At 37.5% G+C, this 25,338-nt stretch overlaps 1 protein-coding gene across 1 annotated transcript in view; it reads right to left on the bottom strand.

The window, feature by feature from the left end:
• Positions 1-7,386: 7,386 nt before the first annotated feature.
• The window catches only part of LOC140144544 (uncharacterized), a 43,866-nt gene continuing 25,914 nt past the window's right edge, over positions 7,387-25,338 (bottom strand). Inside the window, exons 2-12 of the mRNA XM_072166365.1 lie at positions 23,912-24,244; positions 22,368-22,594; positions 21,311-21,466; positions 20,682-20,734; positions 19,790-20,069; positions 18,184-18,759; positions 17,674-17,760; positions 13,715-13,891; positions 12,803-12,913; positions 12,188-12,273; positions 7,387-8,468 (exon numbers count right to left, since the gene is read on the bottom strand). Coding sequence (XP_072022466.1) covers positions 7,953-8,468; positions 12,188-12,273; positions 12,803-12,913; positions 13,715-13,891; positions 17,674-17,760; positions 18,184-18,759; positions 19,790-20,069; positions 20,682-20,734; positions 21,311-21,466; positions 22,368-22,572 — 2,247 coding nt within the window. The 5' untranslated portion in view covers positions 22,573-22,594; positions 23,912-24,244 and the 3' untranslated portion in view covers positions 7,387-7,952. The remainder of the gene's footprint in view (positions 8,469-12,187; positions 12,274-12,802; positions 12,914-13,714; positions 13,892-17,673; positions 17,761-18,183; positions 18,760-19,789; positions 20,070-20,681; positions 20,735-21,310; positions 21,467-22,367; positions 22,595-23,911; positions 24,245-25,338) is intronic.

Genomic DNA, 25,338 nt, shown 5'->3' with positions numbered 1-25,338 from the left:
TAATCTCATCAGCTACATTTTGCTGCGTTTGATCTTAAGATAAATCAGTGCCCATTTTAGACTGCTTTATCACACATTATTATATACCACATAACTGTCTAGCTTTTGACATCAAAATGGTAGGTATGCGATCAAACATAAGTGTGTTATATTGTAATCTTCACTACTTGTCTAGATAAGGAACAGCCCAAAAGTTGAAGTCTTATTTACGAAAGTCCTTCGTTAGGCTGCGATCACATAGAAGTATACGCTATTCGCAATCCGCTCATTCGATCAGGCTGAGTTCACATAGTATACTCCTATGTGAACTCAGCCTGATCGAACGAGCATATTTTGTGTAGCAAATACCGTATATTGTATATTTCTATGTGATCGCAGCCTTAGGGAGGGAGGCGGGCCGAAAAGTCAGATTACGTTTGTAAAAATGTAGTTAAAACATTGGTCAAAGTTGATCTTTTTAAGGATTTAATATAAAATTTCAGTATTTTCTGAAGTAGGCCTACGATATTGAAATTTTACAGTGGTTGCTTCAAAATGATTTTAAATCAATATAGTGTACAGTATTCGCAACCTGCAACTTGTAAGTTAATTTTGTAAGCAGCTGATTATTTTTCATATGAAAATCCAGCAAGTCCTAATTATTTTTTTTTTTCGTGCTAAAAAGGTACGAAGAAAATATCTTAAAATAAAATAGAATTTGTTTCTTCCATAAACGTGATCACTAGTATCCTAGCATTGTCGCACCCATCCACCACAGCGACCGCACTGTATCCTATGAATACAGGTTGGAGCTTTCGATATTTGACACTTGCGTTAGAGGGGAGGGTGGAAGGGTTAGCGTTCTAGCGAAAGGACTTTCGTTTATAGGACTTCATCAAACTTTTGGGTTGTTCACTAAGACTAAGAAACAAATCGATATAATGAACAAGTTGGGTGTTGTTGGTTGAAACTAGGATAAAGAGTCCATTTTAGGCATGTTTATTTTATAAAGTTTAGGCTTACTGTGCAGCGTTATTTAAAGTGCATATAAAATTGCCTTATGTTGACGACAATATGACCTCCGATCGGGCGTGGTTTAGTATGGTTCATTATTATGAAAGTCCTTGGTCCTTGGCCTTGGCCTCGGAGACAAAAGTCCTTGGCCTCGGAGGGTTGTCCTTGGCCTCGGACACCATGTCCTTGGCCTTGGCCTTGGCCTCGGACACCAAGTCCTTGGCCTTGGCCTCGGACATGAGGTCCTCGACTACAACACTGAACCCCAGTGATATTTCAGGCCTGGAATATGTTAGTTTAGGCCAGTGTGAACAAAAACATGGTAGTTTAATTCATTGCTCTATATAGACAGGGTAGTTCATTAATAATAATAAAAATAAAACACTTATATAAAGCGCATTACATACAACCAATGAGCTGAACAGTAAAATATCTTAAAGCATTAAGGGCTGGGGTATGAACGTTTGGACAGTATTTATTTTGGGACATTAGAGCACATCAGACATATCGAATTGCATTCTGAATGCGAAGAATGTCATTCTGATATCAAATAATTTTGATTTTTTGAAATTCGCAATTTAATACAAATTTTATGGCAAATCATTAAAAATTGATATTTTTGATATTTAACAGTACTTGAAGTAAACTTTATAAATCTTATACTTAAAGTGTATGTAGGTGGGATGAAAAGCCGACGATCAATTGAAAATTTTGACCTTTCAGTATTGAAGATATGGATTTTTTCCCAAAACACCAAAAAAAAATTAGGTCTTTTGGGGAAAAAATCCATATCTTCAATATGAAAGGTCAAAATTTTCAATTGACCGTCGGCTTTTCCTCCCTGCTACATACACTTTAAGAATATATCATTAGATTTATATAATTTACTTCGAGGACTGTTATATATCAAAATTTGAAAAATATCAAATTTTTATAATTTGTCATAAAATTTGTATTATATTGTGATTTTTAAAAATGAAAATTATTTGATATCAGAAAGACATGCTTCAGATTCAGAATGCAATTCGATAGGTCTGAGGTGCTCTCATGTCCCACAAAAAATACTGTCGAAACGCAATAAACGCTCATTTTGGATCCCTTAATGTATAATTTCCTTCAAATTTTAAATTTGTTATTATATACTAAAAATGCTGAAACATAATAAGGCATATGTGATGCGATCAAGCAAAATCAGTCGGAACTCGGAAATATTGATTTTGAGATATAGCCAAACAAAGGCATTATTTCCTTTTGTTTCCTTTTGTTTGGAAAATCTTTATCTTTGGAACTGGTTGTTCAATTTCAATGGTGTTTTCTACAAAGGCAGCTTTGCAAATGCTTTTTACTATTCTATAAGAAACTGAAAATTTAATATTGCAGAGTTCCGACTGATTTTGCTTGATCGCATCACATATATACTTGTAGATGGAATTCTATGGTATGATTCAAAACAATCAGACCATACACCCACCTTTCAGCTAAAATGCACTTGGCCTGTAACTTTTTGGCCTGGCCGGTAACTTTTCTGACTGGCATTTAGTTGCCGGCCTGGCTGGCTGGTAACTTTTTAAGGTCAAGCCCGGCTGGCCTGCAACTTTTTGAGGCATATTTCGAACACTTAGTAGCACCAATAATAATAATAAAATATGCATTGTTACATTTAAAGTTATACTTGATTGCTATAGGGATTGTCATGTGTTGCTTAAAAGTGATGCAGCACTCATTACTTTTGCATTTATATCAGGGGTGTGATTCAAAGCTTGTGAAATAACCAGGTAGTAGTAGAAAATCCTGAAAAACAGCATGAAATTGGGCTAAAATTTCCCAAAATAGGCTGAAAATCAATAAAATTGATCATTTTGACCATAAAAAATCCAGGAAATCTGGATAAATCCTGAGGAATCACACCCCTGTTATATACTAGTCATGGCAATCAAAACCAAGGTTGTTGCACATGTAGATGAGGGGTTGTTTTTGCACATTTCATTAACAAATTTGCAAAATAGATCAGTACACAATAATTGGTAACTGCATTTCATGTGACAAGAGATAATTATTATTATTATTTAATATTATTATTATTATTATTATTATTATTATTATTATTATTATTATTATTATAACACTAATAATAATAATGATAATAATAATAATAATAAGGCACATATCCACTCAATTAAGAGCGCTCAAGGCACTAAAACAACAAAAAAATGAACAAAAGACAAAGATCGAAGCAAAATCAAGGAAAGTAACTTAAGAATTACAGAATGCCTCTGACATAAGACAAGTTTTTAACATCTTTTTAAACACAGACATTTATGGATCAAGGTTAAAATACACTATTTTTGCAACATCTACTTGATATATTTTCTAATCACCTACATATATAGATACATATACTTAGCTTCGCAAAAAAGCCTTGGAGGCTATAAACAACATTTAAATTTTAATATTATTTCATCGATGGTTTTGCAGCACCTGAAAGATTTGCATTACATAATCTTACTACATTATAATACAATTATTATTTAAGTACAATAAAAGGCATTTTGCTCATTCATTACATGAGCAGGTAAACCAAATATAATAATTCATCAAGGTCAATGATAAAAAAATCCCTACATAGAGTACTGATGAATGATCTAGGTTTTACATGGAACAATTGAAAGAGCTTTGTTGCAAAACCCCTTACATCCACTTGAGCAATTTTGAGCAGTTTTTGGCCGGATGCTTGGGTAGCATGAGCATCCCACCAAAAACTGCTTTTGTTGCAAACCCCCTTTCATATTTTTGATGATTTTTTGATGTGTTCTCAAAATTGCTCAATTGGATGTAAGGGGTTTTGCAACAAATTAAGCTCTTCAATTGTACACACCAGTATGCAGTTAATTTTGTGTCAAATGCCCGGCATTTTTCATCTGATCATACATCTTACTGATGACACCTGGAAATAAAGTAGCGGGTCTAGGTGTGTTAAGTATTGGCATGGCAAGAAAAGCCTTGCAATGAGTGTCAATTTACCTGACATGTCATGCTGCAAGAAAAGTCAAAGACCTTTGATCAGTACTGTATAGAGGCACTCATGGTGCTAGTTAACAACCAATATATAATATATAATATTGAAAATCAGCTGCAATATTATTAGAAAAGATTGCAATTAAATACATTCTGGTTAGAGATCGAGATAAGTCTTTACGTTCCACTTCTAAGTGTGCAAACTATTGGCAAATCTAAGTAATTGTGGTAAACTACTCCACAATTGCTTTACATTGTCATGGAATGGCCTGCTTCAAAGTGTTCAAACTATTGGCAAATCTAAGTAATTGTAAAACTATTGGCTAATCTAAGTGATTGTACATGTATGTGGTAAACTACTCCACAATTGCTTTACCTTGTCATGGAATGGCCAATAATGCATGCTGATTTAATCACATGAAATCACTGAATACACTATTATTCTTGATTGTACTATTATTTCTTACCTAAAATTGAATGGACAATTACCCTTTTTTTCTAGATTGCAAAACAACTATTTGTGACACAATCTGATCCAATCAGGCCAAAGTAGGCAATTTTGAAATTGGAGTTATCATCATGAACATGTACAGTAACTAAGTGTGGCGTTTTGGGTCAAGCTGGGAGAAAAAAATCCCAGGTCGACCCAAAAAAGCGTATCGATAATATCGCTACCGGATAGACCACCTAAGTTATCGTAAATCGGTTTCTGCCAGGTTGACCGTAACTTTTGGATGTTGCCACGTTCGGCAAAATTACTAAAGTGGATGTAAGGGGTTTTGCAACAAAGCTCTTCAATTGTACACACCAGTATGCAGTTAATTTAGTGTCAAATGCCTGGCATTTTGCATCTGATCATGCATCTTACTGATGACACCTGCTAATCACTGCGCATTTGTATTTGACTCTGTGGAACAGGTTGAAAATGAGGTGTTTTAGTAACATTCTTTATATTTCAAGAATGCAGTGGTCAATTGTCAAAAATCAAAAAGTATATGATAGCTGTTGTATTTCTCAACCACATCAACTATTTAGTTTTGGTTGATGCGGGCATTAAAATACCCAAAAATTTCGGACGATACAATTCTTTCAGGGACAAACACCCTGTATCTCATCAATTTTACAACTACCACCTGTGGGATCAGATCACAATTCAATGGTATGTATCTTTACATGTTACATACTAGAGGCTTTGGTTGTAGCTAGCCAAGTTGAGTGCTGGATAATTTTGCTATCCAATTCATGAATTAGAGCGCTGACTCAGGGCACAATCTTTATGGTGAATTCGAACGATCAGGAAATAGGCTACTAGGGGTATATCATCCCCCCGAACAGTTTGGAACAGGGAGAGCATTCTCACCAAAGGCAAGCCCAAGGCTCGAACCATCGCAGATCCCATTTTTCCGGCCAATAGCGCAGCACCTTAGACCATTTCACTCTCTCCCATTGAGCGAAAAATTCCTATTTTTGGTCCCAGTGAATGACAATTCAATATACCAAAGTTCTCAAAGTAATGTATGAAGTTCCAAGGTAATCTCCTAGCCTACACATAGTTAATTCACGTTTGGTAGTAGTGTGCCGAAAAACTGTCCTTGAAATTGCGTGTATCATCATCATCATCAGTCGGCTGCGATCTTGGGCTACAATTTTGTTTGGCTGCAGCATCCTTCAGTATCTCCCAGGAGGTGCTGTACACACTCTGCTGGATTAGGTAAGCACACACAATTGATACTAGTACTGTTAGCAACCAGCAAAATATACATCTACACTACAAGATTCCTATTGGGGTCATCTGCACAGGTATACCGTCGCTAAGGTATGGTACTGTGCAGTACCAGGGGAGTACCAATGTAGTACCAGTGCAGTATCACTAGCTGCTGCTCTTGGGTCCTGTGCTGTAGCAGCATTGGTACTCTAGCCAGGTACCTTGGTGACGGTGTACCTGTGATGGCGTCCACAATAGGAATCTTGTAGTGAACATCACAACCAAACTCAAGGTAAAACACACTTAGTTTTTTGCTTGGGTCTTGTCCATTCAATTTCTTAAAACAAGAGTTTTGCTAAATTGTTGACATATAGTACTGTACACAACAAACTCATCTTTTTTTAACTATTGCCAATGGAAAATGCTATTATTTTCCAGAGAAGTTTGACATTCTTGCTGATGGAGCACATGCACTGTGCATTGGGTTGTTGATTGAATTGTGTCACCTAAACTGGCATTAGATTTGCTGAAAAAGCCGAGTAGCATAGCGTGACCTTGATGTGACCCGGTTCTTTCTACGCAATAAGAAGGGAGCCTGCATCAGCAAGTGCCAAACTTCCCTGCTAAACACTGGAATGTTTACACATAGATTACCTGTAACTTTGGTCATCATCTCCCACTTGCCACTTGATAAAGAATGGTATATCAGAATCAGACTGCCCTATCTGCAATAGCTGCCAGGTGTTATGTTTTTAGATGTGTACAATATAGAATGCAGACATTATCAAAATGTCTATAGGGCAGCTATTGCAGATAGGGGCTTAAGGCTCTAAACCCCCAAATTATGCAGGCCCTTGGCCAGGGGTGCACAACTTGGTTTCCCTGCAGATACATAGGTCATGTCGGGCTCGGAGCACACCTTTTACAATTATTATATTGGAAAGAAGTCGCATAACATACGTACATGTACATACTGCATAGGGGGATATTTTCGCTGGGTTTCTGGACAGTTCAGTGGGTGTTTAATTCATGTATATATTCACATTACATATGATTTACAGAGCACAGGCGCGATATCCTGCTGCGGGACATCTCCCGGCCAGTACCAGAGCACTTCACTACAAGCGACCACACCTTGGATGATGTCGAAGTGACAGCACTTACTCAAGTTTCAGATAGAAAGAACCGCAAGCTGATGGAACAACGAATAATCTTCCAACTTGGAACACTTAAACCAAACGGGATGAATCTACAATTTAATGTATTCAATATAAATAAATGTGACACTTCCTAATTAAATTCATCATGCTGCTCAGTAGTCCATGAGTTGCGATCTGCGTACCTTTTTTCGTTTTTGCGTAATTCCTGCGTGTCGATGGCATGTGCGCTTTACGCGCTCGCACAACACGCGCTCGCTTTTCACACGCACGCACTTTACGCAACAATACTTTCTTTGGTTGTTTTCAGGTGCGCGGATCGCAACTCACACTTTGATAAAGGCCTCACGGCGAAATATCATGAATAAATCTGTGGATTAAATTCCCAGAAAATAAAAACGGTTTGTTCCAGAACTCTAATTTTATGGATCTACTAAATTCACATTACATACTATGTGTAATAAATATTTTCATGGGTTAAAATTCGCCACTGCCTCCCCTAACGCGTTTCCCGCTATACAGTAATCTACCATTACGCAACAAATAAAAAACACCTGTTCTACGGGCGGACAGACCTTTTTTCATTTTTTTTTTTTCTGGAGGCTAAAATTACAGTAAAATTGTAACCAAATCTGAAAAAAAAAATTTTGCAAGGATATAATTTCAAAGAATATCCAGCCAAAATTTGGCCCCCAAAAGATTTTACATGATTTCAACAAAATAAAAAAATTTAAATCTCCAAACGTAAATTTTCGGTCAGTTGGGCCCATAGAACAGGGTTTTTTTCAGACAAAGACCAAGATAACATGTGACACGGTCTGCTCAATGGGGGGGGCAAAGGTCATTTTGAAAATTGAGTACCTTAAACATTATAGGCTATCATCTACTGGAAACACCAATACTCAGTTCTGAGGTTGTGTGATGTCTATTTTCTTATATTCAAATTTGCCCCCATGGACCCGATCGTGTCACGTAATTGGCCATTTTCGAAGCTCATGCAATTATGTATAGTTGAGTGGACCCGATTGAAAAAGTCATTAATCTTGATCTGGACCACAGGCCATATATTGCGTGAATCCTGTTTAAGGATCTTTATCATCAGCTTCAGATTTAGCAGCACTCGCTTCTGTGGATATCGTCTGCGCTTCATAACGAACACTTTTGAAAGTTCCCTTCTCCGAACCCCCATTCTCTAAGGTTGCTGTAAACGGGATATGTATTTCGTGTTTCTTTAGGATGACTTTGGTATGCGTCTCCTTTCCAGCACCAGCTACTACACTGACATTAAATGCTAAACCTTTAATTTTTTTATTGGATGATGATTTCTTTTGTCCAATATAAAATGTGTTTTCTAAGCCAAGCGTAAGCTTTCCCTCTGCTATGAATGGAATTCCTGTTTTAAGTTGAGCACTACCTTTGATTGCGGTTGCATTTCTCCAGTGGAATTCATATGTATTGGTATATTCTTCAGTGTTAGAAATGCTTGCTGCTGCTGTTTGCTCTAAACTTGTCAAGTTGGTGTTAGTCATGGTAGCAGTATCTACCTCCGTTGTTTCCTGTTTTTCTGGGTGCTCAATATCGAACTCGATGTTCTTAACCTATGAGAAGAAAAATAACAATTTTGTTAACACAAAAATCTCTTATTCTACGTACCTGGCTGATCATCATAATGAGATTGACTAAGGTCATTTCAAAAAACAATAATGGTTGCTGATTAACCCTAACTGAACGCAAGGGTTTTTTGCCATCGGAAGGGAAAGAACAAACGAAAAAGGAGAGAAGATGAAGGAAGAAGTCACTTGACACCCCCGGGATTCGAACCTCGGACCCATCGCATGCCACGCAGAAGATTCCCAGCATGTAGCCACACAGGTGACGTTGGCCCGGCCAACGATTCCCTGGGGATATAAGACTTTGGCTGGTTGCGTCATCAAGTCACATGGAATGCGTGCACGAGCAGTGGTTTTCATAGTGAGATTTAGTGAGATCTAGTTCAGTAAGGGTTATTGAGGCCTATATCTAGGAAAAACATGCTACATAACCCTAACTGAACACAAGGGTTTTTAGCTATCGGAAGGGAAAGAACAAACAAAAAAGGAGAGAAGATGAAGAAAGAAGTCACTTGGCACCCCCGGGATTCGAACCTTGGACCTCTCGCATGCCACACAGAAGATTCCCAGCATGTAGCCACACAGGTGACGTTGGCCCGGCCAACGATTCCCTAGGCATATATGACTTAGGCTGGTTGCGTCATCAAGTCACGTGCAATGCGTGCACGAGCAGTGGTTTTCATAGTGAGATTTAGTGAGATCTCGTTCAGTAAGGGTTATTCAATTATTTACTTAGTGACAGCTAGCTACATGTCACTTGCAGGAAAAAAATAACAATTTTCAAGCCAGGAAGTTGACAGATATCACTCAAACCTAAAATAAATAGGATTCGGGTTTGGCATGACTTATCATCCAATTTAATGGATCTCAAGGTGCTGTTGTGAAGTGTATCGTATGAGCTATTCCAGTTGAAATTCCATTCATGACCTTAATCTCCTACGCAGGCAGTGTGAATTTCAAGTGAAATCACCCATTCAGGTAACCCTATTTGAAAATCACACTCCCTGCATGGGAGGTCAAGGTCATATCTTCAGAACTTCTGCACACTTATATGTGACCGTACAGCACGAATGAGCCGTAAATTCCCTAAATTGTATTCAGAGTTACAGTGTAAAATGTGTACGAAGGTCGTATTCATCGGTAACTTAAGCTGGCGCGACATCTATCTCATTTTGATAGTCAAACACCAATCAATAATCCTATTGTTGAAGTGGATAATAAGCTTCTACCTTAGATGGCTATAGAAATTTTAATAGCTCTGGTCTTTGTTTGCTTTGGCTAAATCCTGTTCAAGTGGTGGGTTACCAGGCATTGTATTTTGAATAGGTATGTATAACCAACAATTAACAATGGGAGAACTTTCTTAAACCTCGTTGACTTGGGGATGATTTGAAATGACCGCCAATTATGACTGTTTGATATTTATTGCCAGCAATGAGGAAAAAGAAACGAAAAAAGCTATAATTTTGTTGAAGGAGCAAAGTTTAACAAACCATAACCCCGCTTCTGGATTTCGTTTGAAGTCAAATGATATACCATCTTAAAGCTTATGATGTATATTTTCTAAACACGAAATAAAACAAAATTGACCGGGGGAGGAATTTACGGCTCATTCGCCGTGAACGGTCACATATACCTGGGCGCACTGGACTTTGTTCAGCCAATCTTCATCTTCTTCAGGAACCACGATCTAGCAACTCTTTTGGCGACCATTCTTTTGTCATTTGTGCTCCTAAACTTCGGAACAATCTACCAACTCACATTAAAAACTGTACTACTTTGGACTCTTTTAAATCTTTGTTAAAAACACATCTGTTTAATATCGCTTTTGCTGCATGATGACTTGTTGTGTAGAATGTTTTTCTTAATATGGTATTTTGTATATTTTCTGTATTATGCTATGTTCATCGTGTTCCCATTTGTGGTCCTATTCCTGTTGTTGCGCAGTAAGCGGCTCTGTCGGATACTTGCGCATTATAAATTTCCATATTATTATTATTATTATAGGGGGTGTACTATGTATGGACTTCAGCTGGAATTGCCCAATACAGCTACAGCACACTGAAAAGAGAGACCCAATGAGGTTCAACCAATGAGTACCATCTCTGTCATGTTTGTGTGTCGCTCATGGAGGACAAATAGTGTACCTCTGGATTATTTTCCTACACGCCAAGCAAACTTTGATTCAAAGTGGGTTGTTGTTTGCTTTATGCGTGTAACAAAATTGCGCCAAAAACGTGCACTAACGTTTGTAATGCTCAAGCTTAAATATGCAAATTATCGTTCAATTTCGGGCTCTTGCCGATATATATGCCAGAGGTACACTATTTGCCCTCCATGAGCAGCAAAACAAAATGGCAGATTCACCATACCATATATTATATAACACATAAGGCAATTGGGCCATTTATGTTGATATCCATACCCCTATATGGAAGACATGACCTTAATTCATCTCCCACACAGGGTCACCCATTTGAAATTCACACTCCCTGTGTGGGAGATTAAAGTCATGTCTTCCATACAGGGTGTGTGGATTTCAACTGGAGATGCCAATCTCTTTGGAGAGGATCATGGGAATTAAAAGGTCTGGTTTTACAATGCAGGAGGAAAATTGGAATACCATAAAAACCAGGATGGTCATGGATAGGTAAACATGCTCACTTAATTAAGTGGCACTGTGCCTGCAGGAATTGAACCTAGGCTGGAAGTGGGTCACTGCACCAACTGTCCCGTGATATAATGTATTCTTTTATTTGTATTCATTAAGAAAAATGTGTATTTAAATAGCTAAGTATAATTGCCATTCAAAATGAAAACATGTGGCTGTAAGAATCAATGTGAAATAGAATTGAATGCATTCTTTTTGTGTAGTACATTGTTAATGTTAATTTGCTATATTGCATTCCTTTAACCAATAACTCATTTGATGTTGTTAATGGCATCTACTTGTGCAGACCTTTGTAGTTTGTATCTGAGAGTACTAAATTAAGAGAGGCGCTACTTTGATCGCAAAGTGAGGACAGTGTGAGCTCGGACCTTGTGTAAGAGCTTGTCCTGGCCATTCCAAAAGGTGACTCTTGGCCATTTAGAGAATGACGTCATTCACTCTTATGCTGCCTTTAGTTGGCAGATGCCGCCGCAATAAAAATGTTGTTTTTTTTTCATCTTTTCTGAAGTTCTAAGTATAATTATCTCTTTCATAGATTATCTTATTACCTTTCAAAACAAAATGTATGGTAGGTTTACCTATTTAGATTTGTTTTTATTATTTTATTACCGATTTAACCCAGTAATTCTCACTCGTTGTGCATGATGATTGACAGCTGCATATCGGTGGTACAAAAAAAAAAGGTGACTCTTAGACCTTAATCACCTAGAGGGCGTTACACAGTTCACTGACCTCCGACCCTGACTGACCTGCACTGTTTGTCATGTAAACAGACCGTAACCTGACCACTGCATACAAAGCAGGGGATCGCAACTGTTGAACAGTTTTTGTCCTCAGAATCAGTATAGACAGTTTGTACAGAGTACCGCTGACCTGTTTGTATTTCATTGATAATAAGTTGGTTCATTGTAATAATGCATATGTGATATATATTATAATGTTAATCTGTGCGCATAAGATGTTCTTGCATCCTGTTATTTTGAAACAAAAGGAAACTTTGTAACCTATAGAAACCTTTCCAGAATAGAACTCTTACCTTGCTCTTTTTCTTCTTTTTTCCCACTAAAGACAGGCTGGCAAATATTTTTGAAATTGTCTTTTTTGGTTTTATTTCAGAAGCAACTGAAAAACAAACATGTTTGTGAATAAATATGAAAGAGATTTGAAACTTTTGTAAGCTTATACTGAACAAAGAGCATTTTTCATGCACTAAACCTCTCCTGGGGTGCAGCTGTGTAGTATGCCACTAGGGGCCCTATGGACCCTGGACTCCACATGCTAGAGCGTTTGTGCGTGCAGAATAAATTGATAAGGCATTTCTAGAAGAAAAAATTCTATGACGGGCATACTTGACTTACATTTTAGTTGAGATATGCAATATGCCAAAAGAAGAGTTTCTCTAAAAATATGCTCTCAGAATCGAAACAATTACTGAGCAAAAAAATTGGCTACTTGGACTGCAGTTCAAGCACAACTAGAAGTTGTAAGGCTGAAAATCAAAGATTTACCCTTCAAGTAAAAATAAATCCACATTTTGGCTACATTTTCTGCAAAAAGTGTCTGAGGCACAAATTGCAGATCTTAATTAATTGTGCCAAATCCACTTAAAATTGAACGTTTAATTTAGAATGACGTAAATGATCACACATACCTCCTGCACTTTGTGCATCTCCTGACCCCTGACCCTCAGACTCCTCGTCACTGCTGGACGATTCTTCCACATTGTTGCTGGAGTCGAGGCTTGGCTGGTTGTTGGTACCACCTGAAATATAATAATATTGTTTTGTACAAATTATACTTTGTGAGTGTCAAGGCTGTAATGCCTGTAATGCAAAAAAAAAATTACTTTTCATATTCATACTGAACTCATTTGCACACCAGCGTAACATGGTACACCTGGGCTGGTTTCAAGTGCGAGTAAGTTGGACCATATATTAATTTCACGTGAAATGAAAGTCAAAATTAGGAATGGACTATTCCAGTTGAAATCCACCCCGATGGAAGTCATGACCTTAGTCTTCAACACAGGGAGTGTGAATATCAAATGGGATAACCTGAATGTGTGACTCCATTTGAAATCTACACCCCCTGTGTGGAAGATTAAAATTATGTCTTAAGATCATGTCTTCCATAGGGAGTGTATGGATTTTAACGGGAATAGCCCAAATACAGCTTTTGCACTACGTCTTAATTTACCCAAGTCATCATATATATAATCCTAACCAGGAAGGTTTTAAGATGATAATTTCCATAGATTAATAAACACATAGATTTTATGAGACATTTTTCAAGGTAATTCCTACTCTCAACATTGTCAATAATATTTTTAAAGGCCGATATCTCAATTTCCAATTTTATAATACCAATCACTGAATACCATAACTTACGAACTCAATATCTTCGCTTAGGAATGTCGGATTTCATTGGGGAAAACGGCGTTGTGGAGCAAATTATCTCTATATTTAAGATAGGTAAAAACCTCAAAATTGATAACCTGCCCCAAAGTGTCTCCTTTTGACATGACACGTCACATATACTCATACTATTCATAAATCAAGCTTACCGTCATCTGAGGGACTTTCAGTGGCAGCGTTTGAAGCAGCGCTTTGGTTTTGATCCCCTGAGTTGTTTGCAGAAGTTGATGGTCTGTCAGTGTCATCATTTAGGAAGGCGCTGTTTGCGGCATTTTGAGTAGCAGCTGTTGTTGATGTAATGGATGAATCTTGAGGTTTTGCGTCACCTTCAACAAAAAATATATATGCATTTATTATAATAAGTTAGAACAAAATGAAAAATAAATCAAAGACTTTCATAATTGAGTAGGCATCAGAGGGCAAATACAGTATACAGTACCTTTTTCCATTGACACTTGTGCGAAAACAAACCTAATGTTTTTGTTGTCACAATATTTCTAAAATCTAATGACTATAATGGAGTAAGTGTTTATTGTTTGATCAGCTCTTAATCAGCAGGAAATATTAGGCTTTTACCACTACGCCAAAAAGTAGACCCACGTTAAGAGTGTATTTGTTGACCTGTCTGGCCTATATTATGTGTTAAAGAAAGTAGACAAAGAACAAGACTTCAATTAATAATTTGTGATGTTTCTGGCGAGATGTCACAAGACAAATCTCAAAATAAAATATTTTGATATAAATCCGCGATATTATAAGGCCCGCCGATTACGAGCTGATATACACATATGCAGTCTTTGTGCTCTTTGAGCCATGGGGGCTAGCTAATGAACAAACATGTTGCTGCTGACCAAATCATTCATATAGCAGCTAATGGAGATATGTCTTTGTGCCTCTGAGCCCTGTGCTATCTCATTGCAGTCATTCATATAGCAGCTACTGGACATACATTTTATGCTGCTGACTCATGCGTTACAGATATAATTATCAGCTTATATGAGATATGTCTTTGTGTCACTGAGCCCAAGGCTATCTAAATGCAAGCATTCATTCCGCAGCTACTTGGCACACATCTTTGTGCTGCTGAATCATGTGTTGTAGATCTATGCAATTCATACAGCATCTATGGAGATATGTCTTTGTGACGCTGAGCCATGCGCTATCTAATGCAATCATTCATATAGCAGCTACTGGACATATATGTCTTTGTGCTGCTGACCCATGGGTTGTAGATTCAATTATCAGCTAATGGAGATATGTCTTTGTGGCGCTGAGCCCTGAGCTATCTAAATGCAATCATTCATTTAGCAGCTACTGGACATACATCTTTGTGCTGCTGACCCATGGGTTGTAGATTCAAAATTCAGCTAATGGAGGTATGTCTTTGTGGTGCTGAGCATTGGGCTATCTAAATGCAATCATTCATACAGCAAATAATGGACATACATCTTTGTGCTGCTGACCCATGGGATGTAGATACAATTCATACAGCAGCTAAGACCATCTTAATTTAACAGTTTGTATCAAAGCCAAATTCCCAAGTTGAAAACCTAATGCAGAATACAGGGTTTTTTTTTGTCTTTTTTTATATTTTTTTATCAAACTGTGGGAAAAGCTTTTTGACAAGAATATGCACACATAGTTTCACTGTGTTCAAGATTGAGATTAACGAATCAGGCTATTTTTACGTCTGACGAGATTTTTTGTGTGGTGGATTTTGGAAAAAAAGAAAAAAGCAGTGGGCGATTTTACCTAGGTGCAGGGGCTTTGAGTCAAGATGGCCTAATGGTCTTGAGATGTGTTTGCAGAGCCAAGAACTGGGGTATCTAAATGCAATCATTCATGTGGCAGCTAATGGACATACATATTTGCACTGCTGACCCATGGGTTGTACATGTAGCTAGATACAGATCATGGCACCAAGCCTGAGCTATCTAAATCCAATCATTCATATGGAAACTAATGGACATGTATCTTTGTGCTGCTAACCCATCTGTTGTTTAGATGCAATCATTCATATGGCAGCTCATGGACATGTCTTTGTGCCTCTGACTGCAATTGTTCATACTGCAACTGATGAACTTACATCTTTGTTCCACTGAGCCATATATAAAGCCCCTTGAATATAATGCTATTGGAAATCCAACTTATGCAAATATCAAGGACAAACTTAGATTTCGGGCCAGTGAAATGGCATATCTACTGGCCCTGCAATAAATTTGCTGGCCACACTTTTTAAGATGTTCTACTGCAAAAAGTGCAAAATAAAGAAGCATTTTGCAATGCAACTTAGAAATCATCATGATCAGATAGAGCACGAAAGAGCTTGGTAGTAAAATACATAGACCTACTATTGCCGTAAAAAGCGGAGGTATATTTCCAACATGCTTGCAACGCAAGAATAAGAATAAACTACACACAGGTGACAAGTGGAGCAGAAACTGTGTCCAATTATGTCTATCACTGGGTATATCTTGTCTCATATGAGTTATATCATCAGGCTCACAAATCTAGTGGCCCGCCTGGTCAGCATTGTTGGAAGTTTACTGGCCCGACGTAAAATCCACTAGAGCATAATATGCATGCAGGACATAACATGTACTTTCGGCACAGCACATTACATCACAAGCATGTACACTTCAATGCAAAGTGTACAGGTACATGACTACATGAGTAACACCAGGGACTGCCTTTTGAGGAGAGCCAGAGCAATCGCTCTCTGCTGCTCTCTTTATATCTGATATAGGACAGTGATTTTTAGCTCTCTCAGTTGACCATTCTCTCCTTACATTCTATTGTAAATGCTCTAATCAGCTCTCCTTGAAGGATCCAAAAGAGCTATTTAAGGGATGGGGTATGGACGTTTGGACAGTATTTATTGTGGGACATTAGAACACATCAGACATATCGAATTGTATTCTGCATACGAACAATGTCCTTCTGATATCAAATAATTTGAATTTTTTTGAAATTCGTAATGTAATACACATTTTATGGCAAATCATTAAATTGATATTTTTGATATTTTTAAATATCAAAAATATCAATTTTTAAAACAGTACTTGAAGTAAACTTTATAAATCTGATGATTTATTCTTAAAGTGTATGTAGGTGGGATGAAAAGCCGACGATCAATTGAAAATTTTGACCTTTCATATTGAAGATATGCATTTTTTTCCCAAAAAGACCTATTTCTTGTTTGGTGTTTAGGTGCATCAACAGTTGTTTGTTTAGGTGCATCTATTAGGTAGATGCATCAAAGTAGGTGCATCATATTGTTGATGCACCTACTTTGGTCCTATAGTGCTATTGGTGCCCTGATAGGTACCAATGGCTCTTTCTATCGCACCCTGACACATTTGCACAGTGCTTTAGTTTTTTTAATCAAATGAAAACCAATAACATTATGCAAAAGTTAATTATTATGCTTGATACAATTTATTGCATGAAAAGAGCCATCACTACCTACATGTAATAAACCAGGCACCATATAGACCATTTCATATCAAGATCGGAAAAGTTCGGAAAACTGCACTATTTATTCAGTAAGCTAGGGGGTCAAATTGTACCCAAACTGGCGGACAAGAAATGTCATGAATTACAACACCCTTTTGCGCGAAAATACAGCTCATTAAGCCAATGTGAACATGGGGTAATTGCGAGAAATATTTTCCTAGCATATTGAGCTAACACCTCAGCTACTTAGTTTTTCACAATATAATACTAATGGAAAGAGATGGACAAATGTCTGTAGTTAAAAAATTTACAGATCGTTTTGTTTATGTGCATCACCTCTTCCACAGTCAGGCTCTTACACAACACTACCACCACACGCTTGATTGCACGTTGAGTATCCTTGGCAAAAGTACCTCTCTAGTCCCTAAATTGACCGTCCAATGTTCATCGTAGTTATGACGCCTGTTACACATTGGAACTTTGCACTGTACATGATGCTGAAGAGGTACTTTTATGGGGAAATTATTTCATGCTTCGGGTTTTATCAGAATTACTCAGTATGAAAAGGTCTACAGCATTATAGGACCAAAATCGATGTGGTGCGGTGCCTGATCTCTTTGGATCCACACAAAATGTTCTCATCTTTATTTACCTTCTTCCAGGTTATCAGGTGCGTCAACAATATCTTCTTGCTTGAGGTCAGTCTTTGAGTGACTACTTGAATCCTCCTCTTGAGGTCCTGCAGAACCAAGTTAAAAATATTTTACTTGACGATTTAAAAATTCTCGAAGCTGTCATACAAATTAGAAAGTCAAAACAAACAGAAAACACTAGATAAATCAGACAGAGTATTTCCACTGGAATTTAAAAAGTATGTCATGACTTATGCTGGTTTCATACTTTCTGCCGCTTGCCGCTGAACATCATGATGCTTCACCATGCCCCTTGCACTTTTTTGCAAGCAGAGCGGCATGCTGCTGAGTGGCAGTACGTGGCATGACACTGAAAGCCAAATGACGACCCCCTTTTTAAGATACTTTTATGGGGTGGGGGGTGGGGGTGGAGGGGGGAATCGGTTTACATTATCCTATTTTTGAAAACTTATGTGGCACATATCTGTAATAAAATACTTTGTTGTTACAAGAAAGCATGGTATTCCTACCTTGTTTTTCTGCCTTTTCTCTAAGATAACGTTTAAATGTATTCTTCAGAACCTTCTCAAATGCCCAACTACCATGCTCTGTTCCTGTTATACCCTTCAGTCCTGATGGGATATCAGCATCACTGAAGCCTTTATCCTTTACATACAAAACAGTTGTCTCTTCCTCCCTAACTGCTTTCTCACAAGCTTGAATAACATACTTTTTGCACCAAACATCTTTCAGAAAACATGGTGTGAGAAGACACATTGTATATGAACATCTTTCCAGCATGATGTAGAAGTTTGAAAATTTATCTTTCCCTAAAACCAACTCATGCATGGATATAGTTGAAAGCTTCATCTTGGTGAAAAGTCCAGTAACATCTTTATATATGTCTGTGTCCACATCATGCTCACTAAACAGCAGAAAAATGTCGTATGATTCGTTGTCGCTGAGTGTACGAGCTCTGTTCCCAGGAGTTGATCCTTGAAGAGATCCATCTGGCTCTGATGACAAACCAGATGGCATAGGATTGTCTGTAGGTTGGGCTATGGCTGATAGTGATGAGAATCGATATCTAGTTTCTCCCGTATCTCCTGAGATTATAAAGAATAGATAGACACCAATAAAAATGTTAGATTCTAATTAATTTACATATATTCTGCTGTTATGTCATCCTGTTGGAAAATGTGACAGCATCAAAATTCAATAATTTACCCACCTCCACTCTAGGGGCCTATGTGCAATTATACAGATAAATAAAGAGCAATGTCCTATTGAACTATCACACAGTATACCCCAGCATTGGTTCATTGGTATGCAGTGCGCAGCATGGCACACTAAGGACTTTGACTCTAGTGCAAGAGGTTCAATTTCTTGGTGGATGCAAAAATCATGAACAATTTACATTTTCAGACAGATGCAGCGGACGACAAAGATCTCGCAGCCAGTTCCAATCAGGGCAATGCCTGGCTGCTCATTTGCCCTTCTCTGGCATTCATGGGAGACCATAGACAGTGGCTGATTTACCCAGGTGAAATAAGGAATGAAGAAGAAAAAGATTTCAACAGTTTGTCTTTGAATAAGTTTTTCTGCAATTCCAAATAAAATGTAACACTCAAGAGATGTGGAATTGCTTCAAATAATTGGTGTTTCTATAAAAGGCAAATCCTACAATTTTACTCACTTTTTCTGAGCTTTTGATCGGTTATGAGACTACCTATACCAATTCCATCTGTGATGAAGATGACATATAACCTGTCATCAAAAGCTTCGAGCAAGTGACAACATATTGGATTTACCCATAGTTCTAGTTTGCTCACATTTTGGCAATGTTTCACCACTAGACTGTACTTAAGTTAGTAGCGACGCAGTGTGTAATTCGCTGGTCACAGTAGCGAATCACACGCATTAAGTTAATCGCACCGAACCTACATGCACGTGCACAAGGGCGATTTGACGTCACTACCAAACTTGAGGTGAACCACAGCATATAGTGGCTTCTTCCACCACCAGACTAGTGGTAAATCAAACATCATTAAAATGTGAGTACAACTGCATTTTATTTGGTTTTGTACAAAACAAATGTCAAATCAGATTTCAATCTGGTTGCACAAATACACATACCTTTGTCAATGTGTTCTTGGACTTTATCTGAACAATCAGTCCTCCCCATCTTTTCTAATGCAGTTTTTAAATCTGCAAGAGTCCTTCCACGCTCTCTCCATAAATCCAGAACTTCTCTTGTTGGATTCTCCTTTCTCTCCATGTCATACACATCATCTGCAGTTAGGTCCAAATATTCACCAGCCAATCCTCGCCAATCGTTACCCAGCGGATGGTTAGAATTCAGCAACTTTGATAAGCTGGTCAGCAAACTATATTGAAGTACAAAGGGTTGCCGATCCTGTAATCGGTAATTACAAAAATTATATCAGCAAGAACAAGGAACTCACAAAGCCTACTTTTATTTAGTCTTAAAGGCCCATTCAGTGATCGCAGCGCAAGTGTAAAAAAATTATAATTGTTTATAAATTGCTTAAAAGTGACGGATAAGTCATTCAAATTGTCATTTGGTACTCTCTCTATATATGACAGCCTTTCTTCAGATTTCTGTCAAGCAACTATAGCAAGAATTCCTATACAAGTAGTGTGAGCCCAAATCAAAATGAATATTCAGTGAGTTAACCAAGTTTCATTCATCAAAAAGTTGATGATCAACCTATAGATTGTTTGTCAGGGTGCTTTTCCCGCTCAGAGTTTTATCCTTATTGCTAACTGCTGAGGTATTGGTTAATTGGGGAAAAAAGTCTGAATTTGGTTGCATCCTGTAGATTACAATTCAGACTTTCTCTTTTCCTTTCGCACATTTATAATTGGGTAAATAGACCATGAGAATAATCTGTCTTATGGAGAAAGCACTCAGCCAGAAATATTTTTAATTTCATTTGCAGTTAATCTTATGTAATTGATTCATATTATTATTAAAATGTAAAAGATGACAAAAAAAAAAACTTACAGAGTTAGTACTGGGTTGAGATAGTCTAGTTACTTCCATGCTGCTTGTTCTTCCTGTATCATAAATAAAATAAATATCAGGATTTATAACATCAGAGATGTCATTTATAGTGGGAATTTCAATTGAATGAACACAGCTTTCAACAGCTGTACTCGATCCATGCAACTGCGATCATATATCACGTATTTCAAATTATTACACCTCATCCTCCCTACATATTTATGAGAGAATGACACCAATTGGTCAATCGCAACTTGACACAACCCAAGTATAATTTTGTTCACCTCAAAGTTGGTAGTGACGTCAATACTCTTTCACGGTTGCCCCACAAGCGTACCAACGATCCTTACCCTAACCCTAAATCCTAACCCTAATCCCAACCCTAACTCTAATCGTATTAATATTTCATGCTCTCTTACACTAAGGATAAACCCAAAAATGTCAGCATCCATGGAATGAAGTCCTTGCTGTCCGAAGCAGATATTGCCAAACAATCCGGATAAATCTCTTCAATCAATTTGTTAAATTTTAGTGCAAATTCTTTTTGGTGTATGGTGCTCTAATGTGATTGATTGATTGATTGATTGATTGATTGATTGAATCTCTTTGTTCACAACACATGTGCTTACCCTGCACATTGGTGGTTTCTACCATCAGTACTGTCTTTTTAAATTCCTCCTCTTTGTGTCTTTGGTTAAATGTAATCTCATCTGTACCTTCCAGATTCCCATCTACAGCAGATTTTTCTTCCTGGCTCTCTTCTTCTAACTCTACTTGTACAGCTCCTGTATAATGTTATGGGAATAAAAAATACATTACTATATATACTCAAAATAAAACATTACTATTGATTGCATACATGTGAACAACTCCTCCTGGCCTCCTGCTGTGGAAACTATTAAAAAAATATCTGAGGTACACAGGCAAAAATATTCTGTGGCCAGACTCATTTATACACATTACATGTACAGTACTTAACTTGCAGTATGGGGGCAATTGCATATGAAATTTATGTACATGTACGTATGTATGTAGTGTACATACTGTAACCTGAAACTAGCGACTATCTGCGGCAGATTTCTTTCTTTTAAAAGGGAGAGGGGAGTGTTGAGGGAAGAGGGTAATTGGGGGATGTGGGAGGCGATAAAAATGGGGCATATACTTAGCCATTTTAGCCTAATAAGTGCCCATTTTTATACTCTTCATGCGAATTAGTTCCACTTGGCACCATATTTCACCATTTTAGCTTCAATGGCAACATTTTTACCTGTCACTAAAAGTGCTGGATTCACTCAACTTCGAGAATTTTTTTTCAGCCCCACCCTACCCCCATTTCAAGAAGAAATCTACACCACACCTATTTTTGATACCCTGGTAGAAATTTAATTCTTCAAGACTCAAAAAAAAAAAATGATACAGAATTTATAATGTAATGAAAAGTTGCGAGTTTGACATTCTGTTCCAAAAAAAAGTCTCCTTTTTATCATAAGTCTCCAATTTTGTTTTACTTGCTGGCACACAGTCGTTAATAGGACATACGACATGTGGCGTACGTACAAGGCTGATGAAACTGCCACTGCATCCGACTCCACCTGCTAGCACACGTACAGGAATCCACCTTAAAGTCCAATATGCTCAAGAACCCCCACCCCCCCATCCATGATGATCAAATGTTTGGTTTTATACCTTCATATTCTTTTAACTTTGTTTTCAATTGTTGATGTGAAATCAGGTCTTCATACAGACACCTGACATTTGCCTTCGATATGCATCCGTTCTTCTCTAACTGTTTGAGTAGGTTGAAGATGTCTTCGATATTGTCTTCATCACACCCTAATAACTCAGATGCCATATATTTCATATCATCTACTTCTTCTTTTGACAATGTCATAGTAATCTCCAAGAGAAGATATCTGTAAGAGTCAAAGAGGAAACAATAATTAGTGAGCTGGGGCTAGCCAGGGGGCCTTGGGTTGCCCCCCCCCCCACCCCCATCACCAAAGGCCACAAAGATCCACTCGGGAGTGTAGTGTAGCGAGTGGATAAAAAAACTTGTTTTTGATGCTTTTGGGGGGAAAAAGTCAAAATGTTGCCATTCGCCAGCGTAGGGAACCAAAAAATAATGCTTTCTTACATGTAGTCTAAAAAGTCAAACATTTTTTGGAAAAGGTTCACTTTGGGGAAAAAGAAGGTCCACTAGCAGCCCCAGTGCCCCCACCACCCCCCCCCCCAAAATCAGGGCTACGTCCCTGTTATATTTGTCACTATGGTAAATCTATATTGGATTGATATGCATGGGGGGGGGGGCAAATAAAGTTCGGGGCACTTGTATTCCAAGATGGGTATCATACTCATGTATGGACTGTCAAAACAGACCCCATTCCAGAAAAATACAGCACTAATTTTTTGGCACTATAAAAAAAATATTATCTTGTTTTGCCAAATGAAACATAAATCCTAATGCTTCAGTTAGTTCGACAATAACTGGCAATAAAAGTCAAATTTTAATATTTCGCCAATTTTGGATATAAGGGCTGAAAAGATGTGTTTTGAGAGTGTTTTTTTTTTGTGGTATGCAGTGACAATCAAGCCCAAAGACTTGTACTAAGACTAACTTCAGGTACGGTAATACAGTCTTATATTTGGAAAAAAAATTGTATCTTTTATAACCAATTATCCAAATTACCATAAAATATTAAATTTATGAGCAAACTCATATACTATAATTTAGAATGCTTAGACCTTTGCCAAGTCTTTGAATTTTGTGACTGAAATTGTTTTTGGCCTGTTTCACCTGAAATCTTAAAAATATTCAAATTTGACTTTTAATAATTGCCAGTTAGAACTAACTCAAGGATTAAGATTTAGCTTTGTTTCATTTGGCAAAACAGGATAATATTTTTCCAATCAAAAAAAATTAGTGCTGTATTTTTCTGGAATGGAGTACACAGTATTTTCCTGATATTCCATTATATACCCAAGTTTTATTTCCTGTCTGGTGTAGTTAGATGCACAGTCACTATCATCACTTGTTCCTGTGCACTTCAATTGTATTGTTTACTTGATTCTTGTCAGTTTTGCTGCACGGTTTTACACTTCTGTGTGCTTTGGAATTGGTCATTTTTGGCTATCGAACTTTACCTACTTCTGTGCCTATATTTGTTACTTCTTGTCCCCCTACATTTGAAAATGAAAATGTTAAAATAATTATTCAAAAAATAAGGACATACCTGTACTTGCTAATACGTCTCTTTGTCCCGTTAGTAAACTTGGGTGCTTTTGTTCTTTCCGCTAATCCATCACTAAGATCTCCTCCCTACCGCATACAGTATCTCTAGCAGCAAAGAAACATCACAGTTTTTTTGTACATGCTTTCCTCTTTCTAGAGCTTTGAAGAGTTCTAGTCCTGTTTCGATATTATCAAGATCCTGGTGTGCTATGTGATCTTTACAGAGGAAGATCAGTCTTTTCTTGTCGATGATTTGCAATTTCTTACTTATGTCCATCAAAGCTTTTGCATGGTCGGAAACTTGCGTCTTCTCAGCCATGTCGGCACTGTAGATCTGATAGAAGATGACAAAACAGAATGAGAATGGTAAACAAGGACTGTCTTTTGGAATTTGCAGGAGAGCATTAAATAGCTCTTCTGGAGCCTTCAAGGAGAGCTGTTTAGAGCATTTACAATAGACTGTAAGGTGGTGTAATAAGGAGAGCTAAAATCACTCTCCTATATCAGATTTAAGGAGAGCAGTAAAGAGTGATTGCTCTCTCTCCTTGGGTAAATAAATAATGACATTAAATTGCAGCATTGGACTATTTCAGTTGAAATCCATGCATATACTCCTATGGAAGACATGACCTTAATCTCCACAGACAGAGGGGATGTGTATTTCAAATGGATCAGTCACCCATTTATAGTCCCATTTATAATTCACACTCCCTGTGCGGAAGATTAAGGTCATGTCTTCCATAGGGGGTATGGATTTCAACTGGAATAGCCCATGGTGGCTGTGGTTTTCATGGACAGGATTCTTTAATTCAGTCGAACGCTTGATCGAAGCACTCTAGAACGGTAGGGATCGGGGAATAGGCTATGAGGGTATCACCCCCCTAAAAAAATGTTTTTGCTCTATTTATGATGAAATATCATCATCCACTTCCAGAAATGTAAAAAAAACATTTTTTCTGGAAAAATCCGGATTTTCTGGATCGAGATCCAAAAACAAACAAACAGAAATCCGGCAAAAACCAGAAAACTTGCAACACTAATGGAGAGTGACAGAATTCACACCATTGGCATCCCTCATCAGTCTTGAGCTTTTCCCTCAGTTAGGCCAAAAAAAAATTGTTGTGTTGCCCTCAACCGTCCGACCCTAAATCCTGAAAAATCAGGGTCGCAATTTTTTTTTTTTTTTTTTTGAATGATGATTTTTACAGATTTGTTCAAAAACTCGATGTTTTTCACTTAAAATTAATATTTTATTGAAAGACTAGTCTTTAAGGCAGCTGTGTACTCTCAGACATGCATGTAGTAAAAGTGCCATAACTTTTTAATTATTAACGCAAGACATATAAAAGTATACATTTTTATAAAGGCAAGACATCAATGAATCTTAATATAAATACAGATTTGGTGCAAAAACAACAATTATGAAGA

This window comes from Amphiura filiformis, unplaced genomic scaffold (genome assembly GCF_039555335.1).
Source record: "Amphiura filiformis unplaced genomic scaffold, Afil_fr2py scaffold_62, whole genome shotgun sequence".
Lineage (NCBI taxonomy): Eukaryota > Metazoa > Echinodermata > Ophiuroidea > Amphilepidida > Amphiuridae > Amphiura > Amphiura filiformis.
The sequence above is the reverse complement of the archived record's forward strand: the minus strand, read 5'-3'. Positions and strand labels throughout refer to the sequence as shown.